General features: G+C 39.7%; 1 protein-coding gene across 2 annotated transcripts in view; it reads right to left on the bottom strand.

The window, feature by feature from the left end:
* The window catches only part of focad (focadhesin), an 87259-nt gene that overhangs the window by 63973 nt on the left and 7303 nt on the right, over positions 1-15983 (bottom strand). For both annotated transcript variants that reach the window (XM_008434901.2, XM_008434902.2), the window contains exons 2-9: positions 15565-15633; positions 13213-13287; positions 9863-10017; positions 5898-5996; positions 2141-2242; positions 1774-1999; positions 1155-1361; positions 910-997 (exon numbers count right to left, since the gene is read on the bottom strand). In XM_008434901.2, the coding sequence (XP_008433123.1) occupies positions 910-997; positions 1155-1361; positions 1774-1999; positions 2141-2242; positions 5898-5996; positions 9863-10017; positions 13213-13287; positions 15565-15618 (1006 nt within the window). In that variant the 5' untranslated portion in view covers positions 15619-15633. The remainder of the gene's footprint in view (positions 1-909; positions 998-1154; positions 1362-1773; positions 2000-2140; positions 2243-5897; positions 5997-9862; positions 10018-13212; positions 13288-15564; positions 15634-15983) is intronic.

Here is a 15983-nt window from a genome sequence, read left to right as displayed (position 1 = left end):
TATATAAATAAAAATATTTTAAAACCAATGATAGTTATTGGAGCAAGTAGACAATTACGATGAAGAATTATGGCCACACAATGAGATTTTTGATCATAATGGTACAATAAGGATGCAACATTGCCACAACAAAGATGTAAAATTATGAGAAAGTTGTTTTAATGAGAGCAAATTCTGACAGACAAGTTAGTCTAGTCTGGAGATTTTTGTTTGATAAAGATTCAGTTGTTTGTTCAATCATTTCAAAGTCCTGCTACTGGTAATAATAACTTGATGCTGATGTGTCAAAAGACAAAATATTTCCTTATGCGTAAAACCATTATCAAAGAGTAACTTCACAAGATGCTCAACATTCTTCATTTTTTATGTAGTAGTTAAATTTTTTTTTGCATTTTCCCAATATTACAACTTTATTCTGGTAATGAGTTTATTATCATGTTATTTACTTAGATTTTGTTGTCGTACGGCTTTTTCTCATATTATTATGACTCCCGTTCATTCTGGTAAAGGACTCTTCATAATTGTTGCAGGACTGACAGGAGATACTTCCTCAGTGCACCAAAGAGTGCACTGAGGGTAAAAGTAGTGTTCTGTTCAGGTCCTGCAGCTCAGGCAGAAGCTTAAATCATTCATGCATTGTGAAGAAATGAGACTTCACAGTTGGTCCATATTCACCCACAGGTTTTTGAACTGAACTGAATGTTCTGGTGCAGAACAAAAGAATTGAAGGAGGGTGTCTTACCATGTGTATAATTTACATTTACATAGACTGATCGAAAACTGAAAACGTACAGCCGTTTTGGGTTCAAATACACATTTCTTTGTTGTGTTTTGGGTATAAAGGTGATCAATGTGAACTACCGTGGCATCATTTCACTGAGGAATATTTTTATATAGATTTAGTCTTACCCAGCCTAAACAGGCTGTTCTGCTGATCTGGAGGAGCCTCACAGAGAAGCAAGGCTACACCCATCATCAGCTCATCCACAGGCCATGCCTACAGAACACAGAAGTAGCAGTGTTCATTGTTTATATGAACCCTGCTCATTATTAGGCTCTTTGGAAACCTAATAATAATAGTTAATCTCTTCCTTTCCAGTTCAAAGAGAATAGCAATTTCAACTCATCCAGCATCTGATAAAAATGTGCCTGACCTTGCATGCAGGGAGGAGTTGCTGTATTAGGCTGAGAAGCGGTCTGCAGTCTCCATTTAACTTCAAGCATTGGTGACATGCACACAGCAGCTGCACTAGCAGTCTGGCTCTCTCCATTGCCCAGAGCTCTCCAGGGGCATCCATAAGACCCTGAAGCAGAGCGTCCACAAATCCACACAGTTCCAGCACTGCCTCCACACTGTCCACCTGCAGTGACAAACAGAAACTTTTTTCAGCCATCATGTAAAGTATCAGAATACGTCAATCCCTAATCTGCCGAATACGATTTTGGCAACCACTGTTGCCAACATGGCTCATGTGCAGTTAACAGCACATGAGCTGTTAACTGTTGTTAACAGCTCATGTGCAGACATGACATGACCTGGTGGGAAGATCTGTCATCAACCCTCATTCGCAGCAGAGAAAAATGGCAAAGACCTAAGTTCGGTGTAAAGATTGGTTTCACAAACAAGTTTCCAGCAATTACGATTTTCCAAAATGGAGGAAATTTATTAGCCAGCCCATTTGTCACTCTACCCTTAATCAAGTCAGGGTGCAATTCGTAATTCACCATTAACTAGTAAGCAAAAAGTTCTTATTAAAAGAGATCATCAATGACCTGTAAATATGAAACCAGCTGACAAAGGCAGAGCAGCAGGCTGTCATACACCACTGCAGTGTTCTCGTGGTCCTTGCTCTGGAGCATCCATCCAGCCCCTGGCTTTGTGGGCAGCAGCACCCTGAGCAGGCTCTGTCGGAGCAACGCGTGCTGGGACTGCCTCTGAGGCTCGCAGTACAGATACCGGAGGAAGGGAACCAGCATGCTGATGTAAGATGCTTTATTCCTGGGGAACAGAACCACAGAATGAGGTAATTGGACTAATAAAACTTGAATTTGTCTACAAAGTGTTGCCACTAACACAAGGAACTGAACACATCAAACCCATGCAGTGACAGAGGGAGACCCCCACCTCAGCCATGCTTACCTGTCAGCAGCCTGACAGATGAAATCATGGATCTCCAGCAGCAGCACCGGCCAGCAGTCTGCCCGGTTTTCCAGCGCTGTGATGTATGGGTGTGGACAGCTCCTGCACAGCAACAAAGGAGCAAAAGTCAAACACTTCTCATAGTTTCCCCCACAGATTGCCGATTACAGCAAGATGGAGTCTGTGAAGCTGCCTGAGGCCACATGTTATCCATCCGAGTTTGAACAAGTCAACAAGAAGGATGGAACACTACAAACACACAAGTTCAATCTGCAATAAAGCACCATCCATCAGACAAAATCACCCATAATAATGAGACATAGGGTGAACCCATAAATTAGCCCTCCAAGTTGATCATTTTGGGAGATCAACTGATACTTGCAAATGAATCCGATTTTATCCATCAATCTTATTTTCCTCCTCAAAGATCTGAAAATCAGTCAGTCCTCTTCTGCTCTGCTGTGAGAGAGGCTGACTGACACCAGGTCATGTCTACACAGCACAGTGACATGACCTTGTGTCAACAACAGGTTATGTCGTTGACACAGATTTTGTTTTTTAGTAAGATTTTTTTTTTCCTTTGTGAACCCATCATACCCAAGCTTTGACTGATTGCACAGACAACAACACTCTTCAGTGTGGAAGCTTACTTGGGAAATCCACAATCCAAGTGGAAGCCGTTGTTAATCCTCCAGCCCACGACAGGCAGAGGTTAACACAACAGTGTTGTTGGTGGGTCAGCACCAGCAGCAGGTCCCTTCCCCAGTGACTTCCATCAATCAGCGAGGAAGGGAGGGAAGGATTGCCGATTACAGCAAGATGGAGTCTGCATGCATATGCATGCATGCATGCATGCATGATGAATGAATGAATGAATGAATGAATGAATGAATGAATGAATGAATGAATGAATGAATGAATGGATGGATGGATGGATGGATGGATGGATGGATGNGGATGGATGGATGGATGGATGGATGGATGGATGGATGGATGGATGGATGGATGGATGGATGGATGGATGGATGGATGGATGGATGGATGGATGGACGGCCTCTGCACTTGTTGAGCCCACGCTAATAACTGAGCCACTCAGCACCCCCCACAGACTTATCTTACAGAAATATATAAATGATGAAAACTTAACATATCTAAGCTGCAATAAACCAAAGCAGTGACTTGCTCTATGATCAGTAGCTGATCAATGAACTTTAAAAAGCCTGATATAGATTTTTTTTTCTAACTGAAAAGTCAGAATAAAAAGCAACAAAGTCTCTAAGTTGGCAACAAGGGGATTCACTATTGTTAATTGCACATGTGCAGATGTGACCTGGTGGGCAGTCTGTCAGTCAGTTCCCTCTCATGGCAGAGCAGAAGAGGACAGTGGCCAAATTTTGCATAGGTAGTCAAGATCAATAGACAAGATCGGTTTCTGATGTAAGTATTGGCCAGTCGCCAATCTGAAAAGATAAAGAAAATCAGCCCAATTTAACAGCCAGCCAAATTATCAGTATTCCCCTAGTGATTTTAAACATGTAATTGTTGGGGACAAAAAAAAAGAAAAAAAGAACTGAATTATGCCAGATGATTTTGAATGTTTCATAGACATTAGAAATAAAATCGGCGGTTCAGACTTTAAAAAACAAAACCAGAAATTGGTATCTGTGAGTAAAATCTCTAGAAATGCATCAATACTCTGCATAATCTCACACAGATTACAAACAGGCATGCTAATAAGAAATGCACTGAGAAATTGTCTGATTGGAGGAGTCAGACAATTTTATGCTTGATCAACCATGCACAGCGAGATTTTTTTTTTTTTAGTAAGATTTTTTTTTTCCTTTGTGAACCCATCATTCCCAAACTCTGACTGATTGCACAGACAACACTCTTCAGTGTGGAAGCTGTTACTGGGGAAAGAAGCTCATCTCAGTTAGAAGGCATGTCAGCTATGTTATAAGACCTACAATAAAAACTCTATTGAAGACATTAATGATCAGTCATGAAGCCTCCATCTCAGTCCAGTTCCTTATTTCAGCCCAAATGTGTAGATTACCATTTGACTGAGCAGACAGGCCTGATAGATGACATGGGAAGGCCTGCAGGGGGCAGTCAGGATGGACTGCACCATTACAACCAGACCAACATCCTATGAGAAACAAGGTGATGAGACCGACACAGGCCTGGAGCTCCCCTCATCCCACTCAGGGCTAAAGTACTGCACGTCTCGGGGGCAGATTGCAAAGGGCTGCTCTGAGCATACGACCAACAATGGCCATCAGTGTGCATCCTTCATTAATCCTGCAGCATTTACAGTTACCCTGCAGTACCAGCCCTGTCAACCAATCACTGGCCAGCCTGCCAGGCCAATAGCGCCACCCTGCTGCCCTCAACACATTCATCTTCCCACCAGGGAGGTTAAGGCTTCCAGACAGATGGAGCTAAGACTCCGCAATCAAGATGGAAGGGGATCGGACAATGGGAACGGACTGGGAGCAAAAATGCACAGAGCTTTGGGAGAAAGCGAGGATTAGAGGGAGAAACGTAGCGAAATAAAGGAACAACAGGCTTCAATGTAGAAGGAAGAAAATGAAGAGCAGAGGGAGCAAAATAAACATGAAGGGTAAAGAAAAAAAAAAGACCAAGAAGTTCTTTTGATCACCCGTTGCAACTGATTAAAGAAGCCCCAGGATCTTGGCAGAGGTACTCATCTAAGTTGTGAAGGAGGAGAAGATGGCGGGGGCTGGTTCAGTCCAGGATGCCTGGCCAAAATGCAACAATATAGCCTGACCTATATTATATCTACAACTCTGACATTGTTGTGTCCTTGATTTGTTAAAGTCAAATTGCAAAACACATCAGATAGAGGTGTATTTCCGCTCACCTCAGGGCAAAAAGTCTCTGAGGTGAGGGCTTCCATTAGTTTCCTGACCTTCTTTCCCACTGCGGTCTGCACGGTGAGGAGCAAACTACATCAACTTTAGCTCAAAGTTCACCCATAGAAGTGACACAAACAACTTTCCAACATGACCTGAATGTTACACGGAAGCTTCTGTGAGCTGGTCTTCTTTGTCATGTTGACTTTTCAGACTTTGGCATTCACATTTCTCTGAGGATCCAAGATGTCTTTAGCTGCTCCATATTCAGAAGCAAAGGTCATATTTCTGGACCAGGCTGATACCGATCTGAAAGTTTGCTGCTTTTCGCTCAGTGTTGAGTTGCAATAAAAATCCCACACTGAAAAAATGAGAAAAATCCAAACTTTGATTTTATATCACCTATGTAATAGAGGTAAATCCATCTTAGGAAACTGTCTATCCGACTTATTGATAGTAGTCTGAAATCCCCCATCTTTTCACCCCCCCAAAAAAATGGTACTAAATCAAAAACCAATCTGATAGTTTTGAAAGCGTCTACAATCAATCATTTCAAAGTGCTTTACATCATAAAAACACAAGAATAAGAAGTCATAAAAACTACATGCAGTCAACAACTGAGAAACCAATGACAAACATTACATTTTGATGAGTACCATCATCAAGATCATCAATACATATTTTTCACCTAGGTGCTGAATTTCCTATTTACTCTAGTGGTTTTGCACTAATTGAGACAACAACCACATCATCATACTGTGGTCAAACTAGAATATGCCTCAAAAGAACTTTCTGTATTAAAGATGGCATCAAGAGTTTTTCTTAGTATCAGTACTGAGTTCAGTGGTTTCAACCCAATATGAACATGAATATGAACTGACCTGATAGAATAGGGACAGGTGAAGTTTGTGTCCCCCTGTCTCTGGTCAACTTGCATCTGCAGCAGTCTCCCGATGACCTTTATAAGCCCCTGAACATTTCTGTTCACAGTGAAGAATAAAAGAAAGAAAAAACAATCACAGATAATATAATTAAATCAGAATAACTAACCATACACAAGAATGTCCTGCTGCTGAAGAAAGACTCCATCTGGGATGGATTCCTGTATATACAGGGCACTCTTTGGACGAACACCAGGAGACTAAAAACAATGAGAAACTCAAAGATTCATATTATTCTTGTAGAATACAAGTACAACATTTTGAACTGAAAAAACATGACAATTTATCCAGAGGCCACACTTATATAGAAAGTCCTTCATGGTTTGGCTCCACTACCGATACAAGACTTTGCCCGGTAACACTTTCTTTGAAGGGGTGTGCATAAGACTGACATGACACTGTCAAAAACATGACATAACACCTATCATGAACATAAAGAAGTCTTTATGAATGTTTATGACAGTTGTCATGAAGTGTCATTCGGTAAATAATGACACTTTTAATGCAAAGTTGCTCTAAAAGTTGCATTGAAAGTCCATTAAAAATGCCAACTTTGCATTAAATTAGTTCACTACCTTTAGAATAAAGAAATATTACATAATTGAACTGTTTCAGGAAATCCCTTAAGCAATGCTTACTAGATAATCAAAACTGTACCCATGACTTTAATCATCTCAGTTTTTTTTTTTTTAACAGATGTGGCTTGTTTTAATTTTTTTGCTATGTTTACTATAAACTACAGTACTTTTATCTACACACTGAAATCTGTCATAAATCATAGGCCATGTAAGTTGATATGAATTTTAATTGTAATGTTCAATCCCTTCCAACAACCTGCTTGGAATCTACAGATAAAAATTTGCCTCTCTGACTCTGGCAGGTTGCTGTGATGTATTCATGTTGATTAATATGCATTGTCCCCTTTATGAAATAAATACATCTTAAATTTACCTCCACAGCTCATTAAGTTACAGTATTTTACACATTTCGCCAAACAGCTGCTGACCAACCGCCCAGAATACCCAACATGCTGCTGTACAGCATGTCGGGTGAAAGGACCTGCGGTATGTGATTAGAACTCCATAGCACGTCGGCAGACTCCAATGCAGAGTCAGTTGTATCATTAAAGACCCCTTCACACCCTGGTTACTCACCCACCCTCTTCTCTAGAAATTCACTTACCCGCTTCTGGCAGACGCTACAGAAAACTCAGAGACAAGACAGAAAACTGAACAAAAGCTTCTACCTGTAAGCCATCAACTATCCCCCACATGGCCTTCACACCAAAGATACCTTAAGTGAATATCTAGAGCTGTGACTAATACTCATGCAATATTATTATTTGGTGGGGGGCAGCAGTGGCTCAGGAAGTAGAGCAGAATTGTTTTCACTCAGATAACGGAAGCAGATCTTTACTTTTAAGAGTTACTGATGAAGTCACCAGGGTTTGACTGGTCAGTTCATATGTGTTTTCTGAATGTTGAGGAGTCCTTCATTTAGGTTCCCCTGAATTACTTTGTGTGGGCCGCAGATTATGGCAGTATAAGAACCTTAGATAAAAAATACCATGGTTTTGCGGTATTAAGGTATTATGGCTACAGCTCTAAAATGTGTTATTTTGCATTTTCTTTAGCATGCTTTGATGTCAATGCATAGGTGATTTGCTTCTTATATGCTTTCTGAATTGTGGGTTGATCTTGACCTGTTGTTGCCAGAGCCACCTCTGTTCTAACAGAACAATCAGAGCACACATATGAATTTAACTGTGTCTCCCTGCCCTCCCTATTTTCCCTGCTCAGCGTCTGTGTCCTGTATTTTTAGAGTCTTTCTTTTGAATAACTTCCAAAGCTGCAAATTATGGATATGGTCAGCTGGTCTCTCAGTACAATCGATAAAAATTTTTCCACTGGGAAACCGGGTAAAGGGGAACCCTCGTGTCCCAACGGGACACATACGATGGATTCTACATGGAAGTGGAAGACGGTGTGTCTGACGATGCTGTCAGTCGAGGATGTTGAAGATGTGTACATGATTGGATTCATAATAGGTTTTCTGCTTATTGGAGTTGGCAGATACCTGGGTTATCGGAAATTTTGGAAGATACCGGCAGTCGTTTTGGCCATTTCAAGGCTGGTATGGTAATGGGATCTGCAGAGCAATCAACACTCAAACTTAGATGATACGGGAGATGAGCCGCAGACTGGGTGCGATCCTGGAACAGGACTGTGGTCAGGCAGCGGATCTCGGACGCAGAATGGATATAGTGTGATCTTGGAGAACGTTGTTCGCTCGGATCAGGCGAATTCGGCTGACTGAATTTGCCACTGAGAAGCACCAGCGAGACTTTCAAGGAAGGCATTCAATTGATGTCAGCCTGACCTAAACAAATTATTGCTATCGGAATTTGGCTCCCCGGACTGGCCTTGGCTGGCCAGCTATCCTCCCCTGGTTATGTGCCGAGGTTTTTTTCTTCATCTCAAATTCTGCCCTGCAAAGAGCAGAGTGTGAGACAGGCTGTTTTTTTCCCCTCTCCTTACCTGATGTTTTTCTTATTTTTCCTATTTCCTCCTGCAAGGGCGGCGTCTGTCGGGCTGCGAGGCCTCAGCCACCTATCCCCCCTATCTCATCCCCCCCCATGTTGTTGTGTAATGGATGGTTGTAACTGAAAATGCTATTTCGTTGTCTTTCTGACAATGACAATAAAATTCTTCTGATTCTTCTTTTTCTTCTGATTCTGATTTTAAGGCTTTCATGGCACATCCAGCTTGGAAGGGATCCCATGTTTGACCAAATATTCACTTGACAGACTAACATATCCCCTCTGGAGTGAGAACTTTATTGGTTCCCCATTGAGAAGCTGGAAAAAGTTCATGGAGAACTGGGAAGCCTGTTTTTTGGGAGGAGGGTTTACCTCAGAGTGGCTAACTTTCTATTATTCCTATCTCGACTTTATACAGTAGGGACTCCTGTGCAACCTGCATCTGTGTCCTCTGTCCCACGTGCTTTTCTCAGCCATAACAACTATTCGATCTCTTGTTAACATGCTTTTCTGAGCTGCCTTTAAATGCAACAAGATGCTTGCGCTAGACTTTTGGGGCATTGACGGGAACTTGATTCTATGCAGATCTACATAGCAGTGTGTGTTAAAATCAAGGCAGCAAACCAGCAAAAGGCGGACAATGTTAGCTAAATCATGACAAGTACATGCCAATAGATTATGTTAAGCTTGTTATCAAGAATAAGCTATTATCCAGTTTTGTTGTTATTTATTCAGGGGCGGTACTGGTTACTCTACTTGAGTAACTTTTTTATGTGGAAAGAAATTGTGGGAGAAGAAAATTTTCAAGGTTTGGAGCTCAGAAATGTTCTTGATTTTTTTTCTAGAACATTTCAGAGTTTTTTGATGGAAATGTACTCCCTGTTTTTATCCACCTACAGTGACCCTAATATGCTGTTGTACTTACTTGAGTAGACAGATTTTAGCATTTAAAGAAATATACTTCACAGATTGAAAAGATTAGATTCTTAGATTTTTGCAACATATAACCTAATGCTTACGCTAACATGAGCATTTTCTACATATCACTGTCTGCATAATTACTTTTTATTTTGTATTAATACAATTAATACAATTTATTTGAAAGGCTACATACTTGTTTATGTATTAATGTTAAATTAAAAGCTTGTTTATTGTGCCCCTCTAGCCCCTCCAAAATAAGCCACTGCCCCCCAGCTAAATTGCTCTGGAGTGAGATGTGTAAGCTTCTCAATCATTCAGTTTATTTAGAAACAACTATTTTTTTCTTGTAAAAACAACAAAAAATAATTTAATTATCTGAACTGGAAATTTGTCATATAGTGAAAGTAAAATACAGCACTCTGGAAAAGAAGCTGAGAGTGTGTACCTGGCAGAAGGCAGGAGGTTTAGGACACTGTTGAGAATGAACTGCAGGTCTGCATGGCCCTGATCCACTAGAAGCACCACGGCATCACAGCATGTTGAACGCACCAGAGCACAGTCACTGCAGCACTGCTGCCAGAGAGCCTCCAATGCTGGGCCCTGAGATGTAACACAATCAGATCATGTCAGGTCAAACAAAGGAGCCATGAAAACATGTAAATAAACATTTTTTCATAACTTGTTCTACTACAGTCATGAAAGGTACTGATGTGTGTGCAGGATTCACAGTACTCAACTGTATCAAGACATGTCAAGTGATATAATTGACTTTTCAAGTCAATTGTAACTGTATCTGTTTATATTCTTTAATGTTAAGAAATCAACTGATCTTCTGGTTTACAATTTCAATCAATGGGTGAGTCAGAAAGTTTAAACCAAATTATTAAAAATCAGGTCATGTAGTCAGTCTCACTTTCAAGTTTAAAGGATTCACCATGTCAAGGTGAGTGAAGCATATTCATAACATGTCAGATCTGTAGCACATGTATAGTAAAGCTTAAGTGCATTATACAAGATTTGTGAATTTTTACATGTGCAGCACATCTATGACAGCTTAGCTTATCTGGTGATACTGCATAAAATGTGTTGATTTTATGCAAATGTGCATAGAATCAGCACATTTGTGCTGATTTTATGCATGCAAAACTGCTAAATTTTTGCATGTTGGAAAATTATATGAGAGCATAATTTTCCAACTACATGATGGCTTCCATGTCATTGCACAAAAAGCAGATATACATTAGTATGATGTGGGTATAAGATTTATTTTATTTTTTTTATTCTGCTCCAGAAAAAAGATGTTTATGATTGTTGTTTACTAAGGTGTACTGATAAATCTGCTGTAATCTTCTTCATTTTGGGTGAAGAGCCAATACTTACATTAGAAACTGATCTTATCCACCAATTATATCTACCTCCGCAAAGCTCTGAAAATCAGTCATTGTCCCCTTTTCTTCAGCCACGAGAAAGAGCTGACTGACAGACCCACCTAACATATCATGTCTTCATGTGTGTGGTTAACAACAGTCACCCCACTATTGCCAATTTAGTTATTTTGTTGCTACATTTCGCCACTTTTCAGATGAAAAATTGGAATTGGCCAAAATCAGAATCGACAGGTCAGGCCTTTTAAATATCACCCAGATAGCAAAATATAGGTGAATGAATGTTGAAATATAGTTAGACAGAAACGTTGAATCCACATTGAAGCCTGACATTGAAATAATATTGAAAGTGGTCGGTGATCTATATGTTGAATCAACGTTAGGGGTTCAGCCATAACATATCAATGTTGAATCAGCCATCATCTGAATGTGGATCTACATGCACATTTGTGCTGATTTTATATTGAATCAAAGGTAAGGAATCAATATTGATTAATGTATACTATTTGGTCTGATATATCTAACACCATAAAATTCCATTAAAAGTTTGTTCACTGGTGTTAAACACAATTTTGTTGACAGACATTGGTATTATGTTGTTCACAAATATCTTACATTACCATATTTCCAAAAATGTGTGGACACAAACTTAAAAATAACAATGTGGCATTAATATTACATTTTATTTAGGAAAACAGGCATAGATCTGTAAATATATTTGACTCCATTTTTGGCTTTCAGAACAACAATCTATTGTCCATGGAAGAACAGCGTCCATGAGGGTAAGCCTTGTATGAACCAGGGAAACGGTATGTGTTGGGGTCAATCAAAGTGTCACTTTGGCTAACTTTCTAACTTCAAAGTGTCACTTTGATTGACACCAATCAAAGTGACACTCTGATTGGTGTCACTTTTGTTCCTTGATGCCTTCCTCCTGCTTTGGGGCATAGCGAAGCCACGTCTTGACAGTTTTGCTGTAGCCTTTGTCAGTCAGCTTAGGGTCAAACTGCTGAGCATCAGCTGAAAAACACAAAAATAAGAGTGAGGAAGGCACCGGTTAAGAAGACGACAAAAACATTTGAAAAGTTTTGAAACACATTGAGGTTTAAAATAATGTACCAGTTATAGGTCTGAGAACAAACACAGAAACCATACTTGTACACTCACAGTTAAATTAATAAGGACAGGTCAATGAATATTTATGGATTTTTATCTTAATGTTAGTGACATATATAATTAAATTACATTTACCTATCAAGCTGCAGCATAGGCATAAAACAATGCAGATATTTTTCTATAGACATATAGAAAATTTAGGATAAAAGTAATATCACCAAACTTACTGCAAAGGTTCTCAGAGAAGAATTCAATTCAGAAGCAGCCTTACACCAAGCCAGCAGCAAACGGGCTGTGTGGTTGGGATATACCACTAGTGTAAAAGGGGGAGGTGGACCGCTTCACTGCTTGTAGTGACTTGTAGATATTTTTATGTCAACACATTATGCACAAACAGTAATATTTACAGACAAGTAAGAAAATGTACAGAAAGGAATCACAACGCACTACTCTCAACCTGTAATGCTTAATTTAAAACATGATAAACCCCTGCCGCCTGATAATAAAATGCTCTCTCCCGGAGCTCAATGAGGAGGAGGAGGAGGAGGAGGAGGAGGAGGAGGAGGAGAAGAAAAGGGGCGTGACAAACAGCATGCATTGATTCAACATTGATTACCAGTGTTTCCCAACCCTGGTCCTCAAGGCACACTGACCTGCATGTTTCAGATATTCCCCTGCTTCAGCACCCCCCATTCAGATGATTGCAATTTAGCAAAACCCTGTTAATCAGCCATCAATTGAAATCATGTGTGCTAAATTAGGAAATGCCTAAAACTTGCATCTACATCTATATGCTTTGAGGACCAGGGTTGAAAAACACTGGATTAGATGTTGGCATTTCAATTCTTAGAAGTCACCCATAAAACAACATTGATTCAATGACAACTTTTCAACATTAGTTAATTGCATAGATTGGATGATTGATTGATGGTTGATCAACCATTAATCGTCGACCTCAACCAAAATTTGGTTTGAATGGTTTTGGTTTTGGTTTTGGTTGAATTAATCAATTCAACTGATTAATTAATTCAATTAGCCAAATGAATTAATTAATGTTAATTCAATTCAACATTGAATTAACATCTCTTGTTATCTGGGCCTTGATCGATCAAAAAACTGCAATCATTGCACCTCTAATTTCTTGAAGGTATATCAGCAATAAAAAAAAACGTACAAATCAGGGTATGAATCAAGAACATTTTATTTACATTTAATCAAAAGACACTTCTTATTTCCCAAATTTATCTTAGATTATTGAAGCTTGAAGGCTAATCAAAATAATTTAGGAACTCACCTGGGTGGAGGACTGGGTGATTTTACCATTTGAGCCTTTTTCCTTCAGCACAGCAGCAACAAGAGTTCTCACCGTCTGACAAAATAGGCAGATTTTGGTGAGACTATACAAACTGCAGCCAAGTAGCCACAAACAGCTTGCAGCTTTCCTTTGTCAATTACATCTATCAGACACAATGACAAACAACATCTACATGAATTTTCATATAAACAATATTTCTGCTCCCTCATTGACCAATCAGTTTATCAGGTGTCTGTTGGTAGTTTATCAGCTGTTGTTTGGCAGCCCAATGACTGACTCCCATATATTGTTTTTTAATTATGTTTTTGCCCTTTATCCCAAGAGCATATTTCAAACATATTTACATTTATGTAAGTACATTTTAAGTATACTAATCATTAAGTGTAGCATATATAAATATATACAAAGTGTACTAAGAGCATTTCCTGTCTCAGAAGAGGCTCTGGCTCCAAAAGATCACCACACCAGTTCTGAGGATGAACTTCCACATCATCTTGATGGCTTTTTTTTTTTTTTACACTGAGCAGCTGGCTACATTTTTATCACAGCAAAAACTGGAATGTTTCCAACACTAATTGCTTAACAAACTTCAAAATATTGAAAATAATTTGACAGAATTTATTCCCCTTGTTAATCTACCATTTCGCTTTCATACATTTTATTCAATGTTAGCTTTCAGGGCCCTGTGATGTACTGGTGACCTGCCCAAGGTGAACCCCCCTCTCATCTGATGACTGCTGGAGATGGGCACCACCAGTCCCCCTCATCACCCTGAAAGGATCAGTGTGTTCAGATCATGGATGGAAAGCTTTTAAGGTAGTTTGTCTCCCTTAACAGTGGCGCAACTACACATTATTCAGGTGGATGCGAAAACATAGATCGGCGCCCCCCCTCCCCCCGAGGGAAGGAACGTCAGGGTGAAGGAGCGTCGCTCCCTCAACTCCACCCCCCGCCCCGAGGCGACGATACGTGAAAGGTAAAACTCGCTACATTTACCTCGTTATGTGCTCGAGGTGAAGGAGCGTAAGGCGTGCTGAAGTGTATGGGAAAACATCGGCGTGCCGACCCCTCCAGACGGGGTTTTGGCGCCCCCTCTGGTGCTGCGCCCCTATGCGTTGCATACCCTGCATACCCACTTTTTGCGCCACTGGGTGCGCCACCCCCTCCAGACGGGGTTTTGGCGCCCCCTCTGGTGCTGCGCCCCTATGCGTTGCATACCCTGCATACCCACTTTTTGCGCCACTGTCCCTTAAGTCCACACTTAAAACAACTTCATAGTTAATGCCAACATCAACTGATTTTATGGTATTTACTATTTTTCTACTTCTAACATAAATAGGCAAAAAAGTCACCCAGACATGTTTTTTGACCCCAGGTATCCGGTCCCAGTCATCATCAGTTCTGATGATGACTGGGACCGGTCATCATCCCAGGTATCCGGTTCAGTCATCATCAGTTCTGATGATGACTGAACTGTTGTAGCGACTCTACAACGTCTTAAAATTGTAAGTTGTTTGTAATTGTGAATACTTTTTTCTTTACCGTTTTTCTGCACTCTGTAAAAATGCAAATACTTTCTCTGTTTAATTGCTCTATTGTTTTATTCTCTTTTGTAGGTTTCTGTAAAGTGCAGTGGTGCAGTGAATGAGAATGTTCTGTCATTGATCCTCACTGTTCTTAGGAAGGAGAAATGTCAGTTTGTCTGGAGTAATACTGGAATACCATGACATTGTATTAAAACACTACTCTGTCCTTGGTGAAAAGTTTTTCACATTTCCTGTAAGGTGTACCTATTGTTTTATTGTGCTAATTTTCATAGGCATGTTGTCTATAAACTTTTATTATATTGACAATTTGTACAATTCTGTGATAGTATATTAGCAATGTGAATATATTGAATACCCAATGTAATTTTTTTCAGCAAGAAAGTGTATTGTACTTGATCCTTCTGTGTACTGGTAGCCTGATATGTTTGCAGTACTGTATTGTGTATGAAGCATATAATGTAAAAAGTGGCAAAGAAGAATAAAAAAAGAAAAAAAGACATTAAATAACTGAACACTGTACTTCATTAGCAATTATACTACACCAAAAGTGTAATCGGAGGATACTGCAATGACACTATTAATATATAAAATACGTAATGCTCATATACTTCAAATACATTCTAAATATATTTTAAATGTAATTCAATCACAAAAATAGTGCACTTAAAATATACAAATCAAGCATGTTTATATTACATAAAAAGCCATATACTTAAAGTATAACTCTAGTTTATAGATACATACACACATACAATTATTTTGATATGCAGACTCTGCAGCTTACCTGGGCTTGGATAAGAGGGTTGGAGAAATCAAACCGGGTCTTGAAACTCTCCATTACTGCACCTCATACCTGAAAGCAGAAACAATCTCCCTTACTAGAAGTTCACAAGACCTCATGAGAATAAGGAGTGGTCTACTTTAGGCTTTTTAGCAAGGGTGCATCACTAAATCACTCCTGATTTCCTTAATTTTGGGAAATAAGTGATCTCATCTTTGCAAACGTCTGAAAATCAACCACTGTCCCCTTTTGCTCTGCTGTGAGACGACTGACCGACAGACCCACCCACCAAGTCATGTCTGGAGGTGCACGGTTAACAATAGTCACCCAGCTCTTGCCAATTTTGTCTCTATATTTAGCGACTTCACACTGAAATATAAGGCTACCCTAGTGAAAAAAAATACTTTAGTATATTTCAAATA

This window comes from Poecilia reticulata, linkage group LG18 (assembly GCF_000633615.1).
Source record: "Poecilia reticulata strain Guanapo linkage group LG18, Guppy_female_1.0+MT, whole genome shotgun sequence".
In the NCBI taxonomy this organism is placed as follows: domain Eukaryota; kingdom Metazoa; phylum Chordata; class Actinopteri; order Cyprinodontiformes; family Poeciliidae; genus Poecilia; species Poecilia reticulata.
This window is presented reverse-complemented; position numbering and strand designations above follow the sequence as displayed.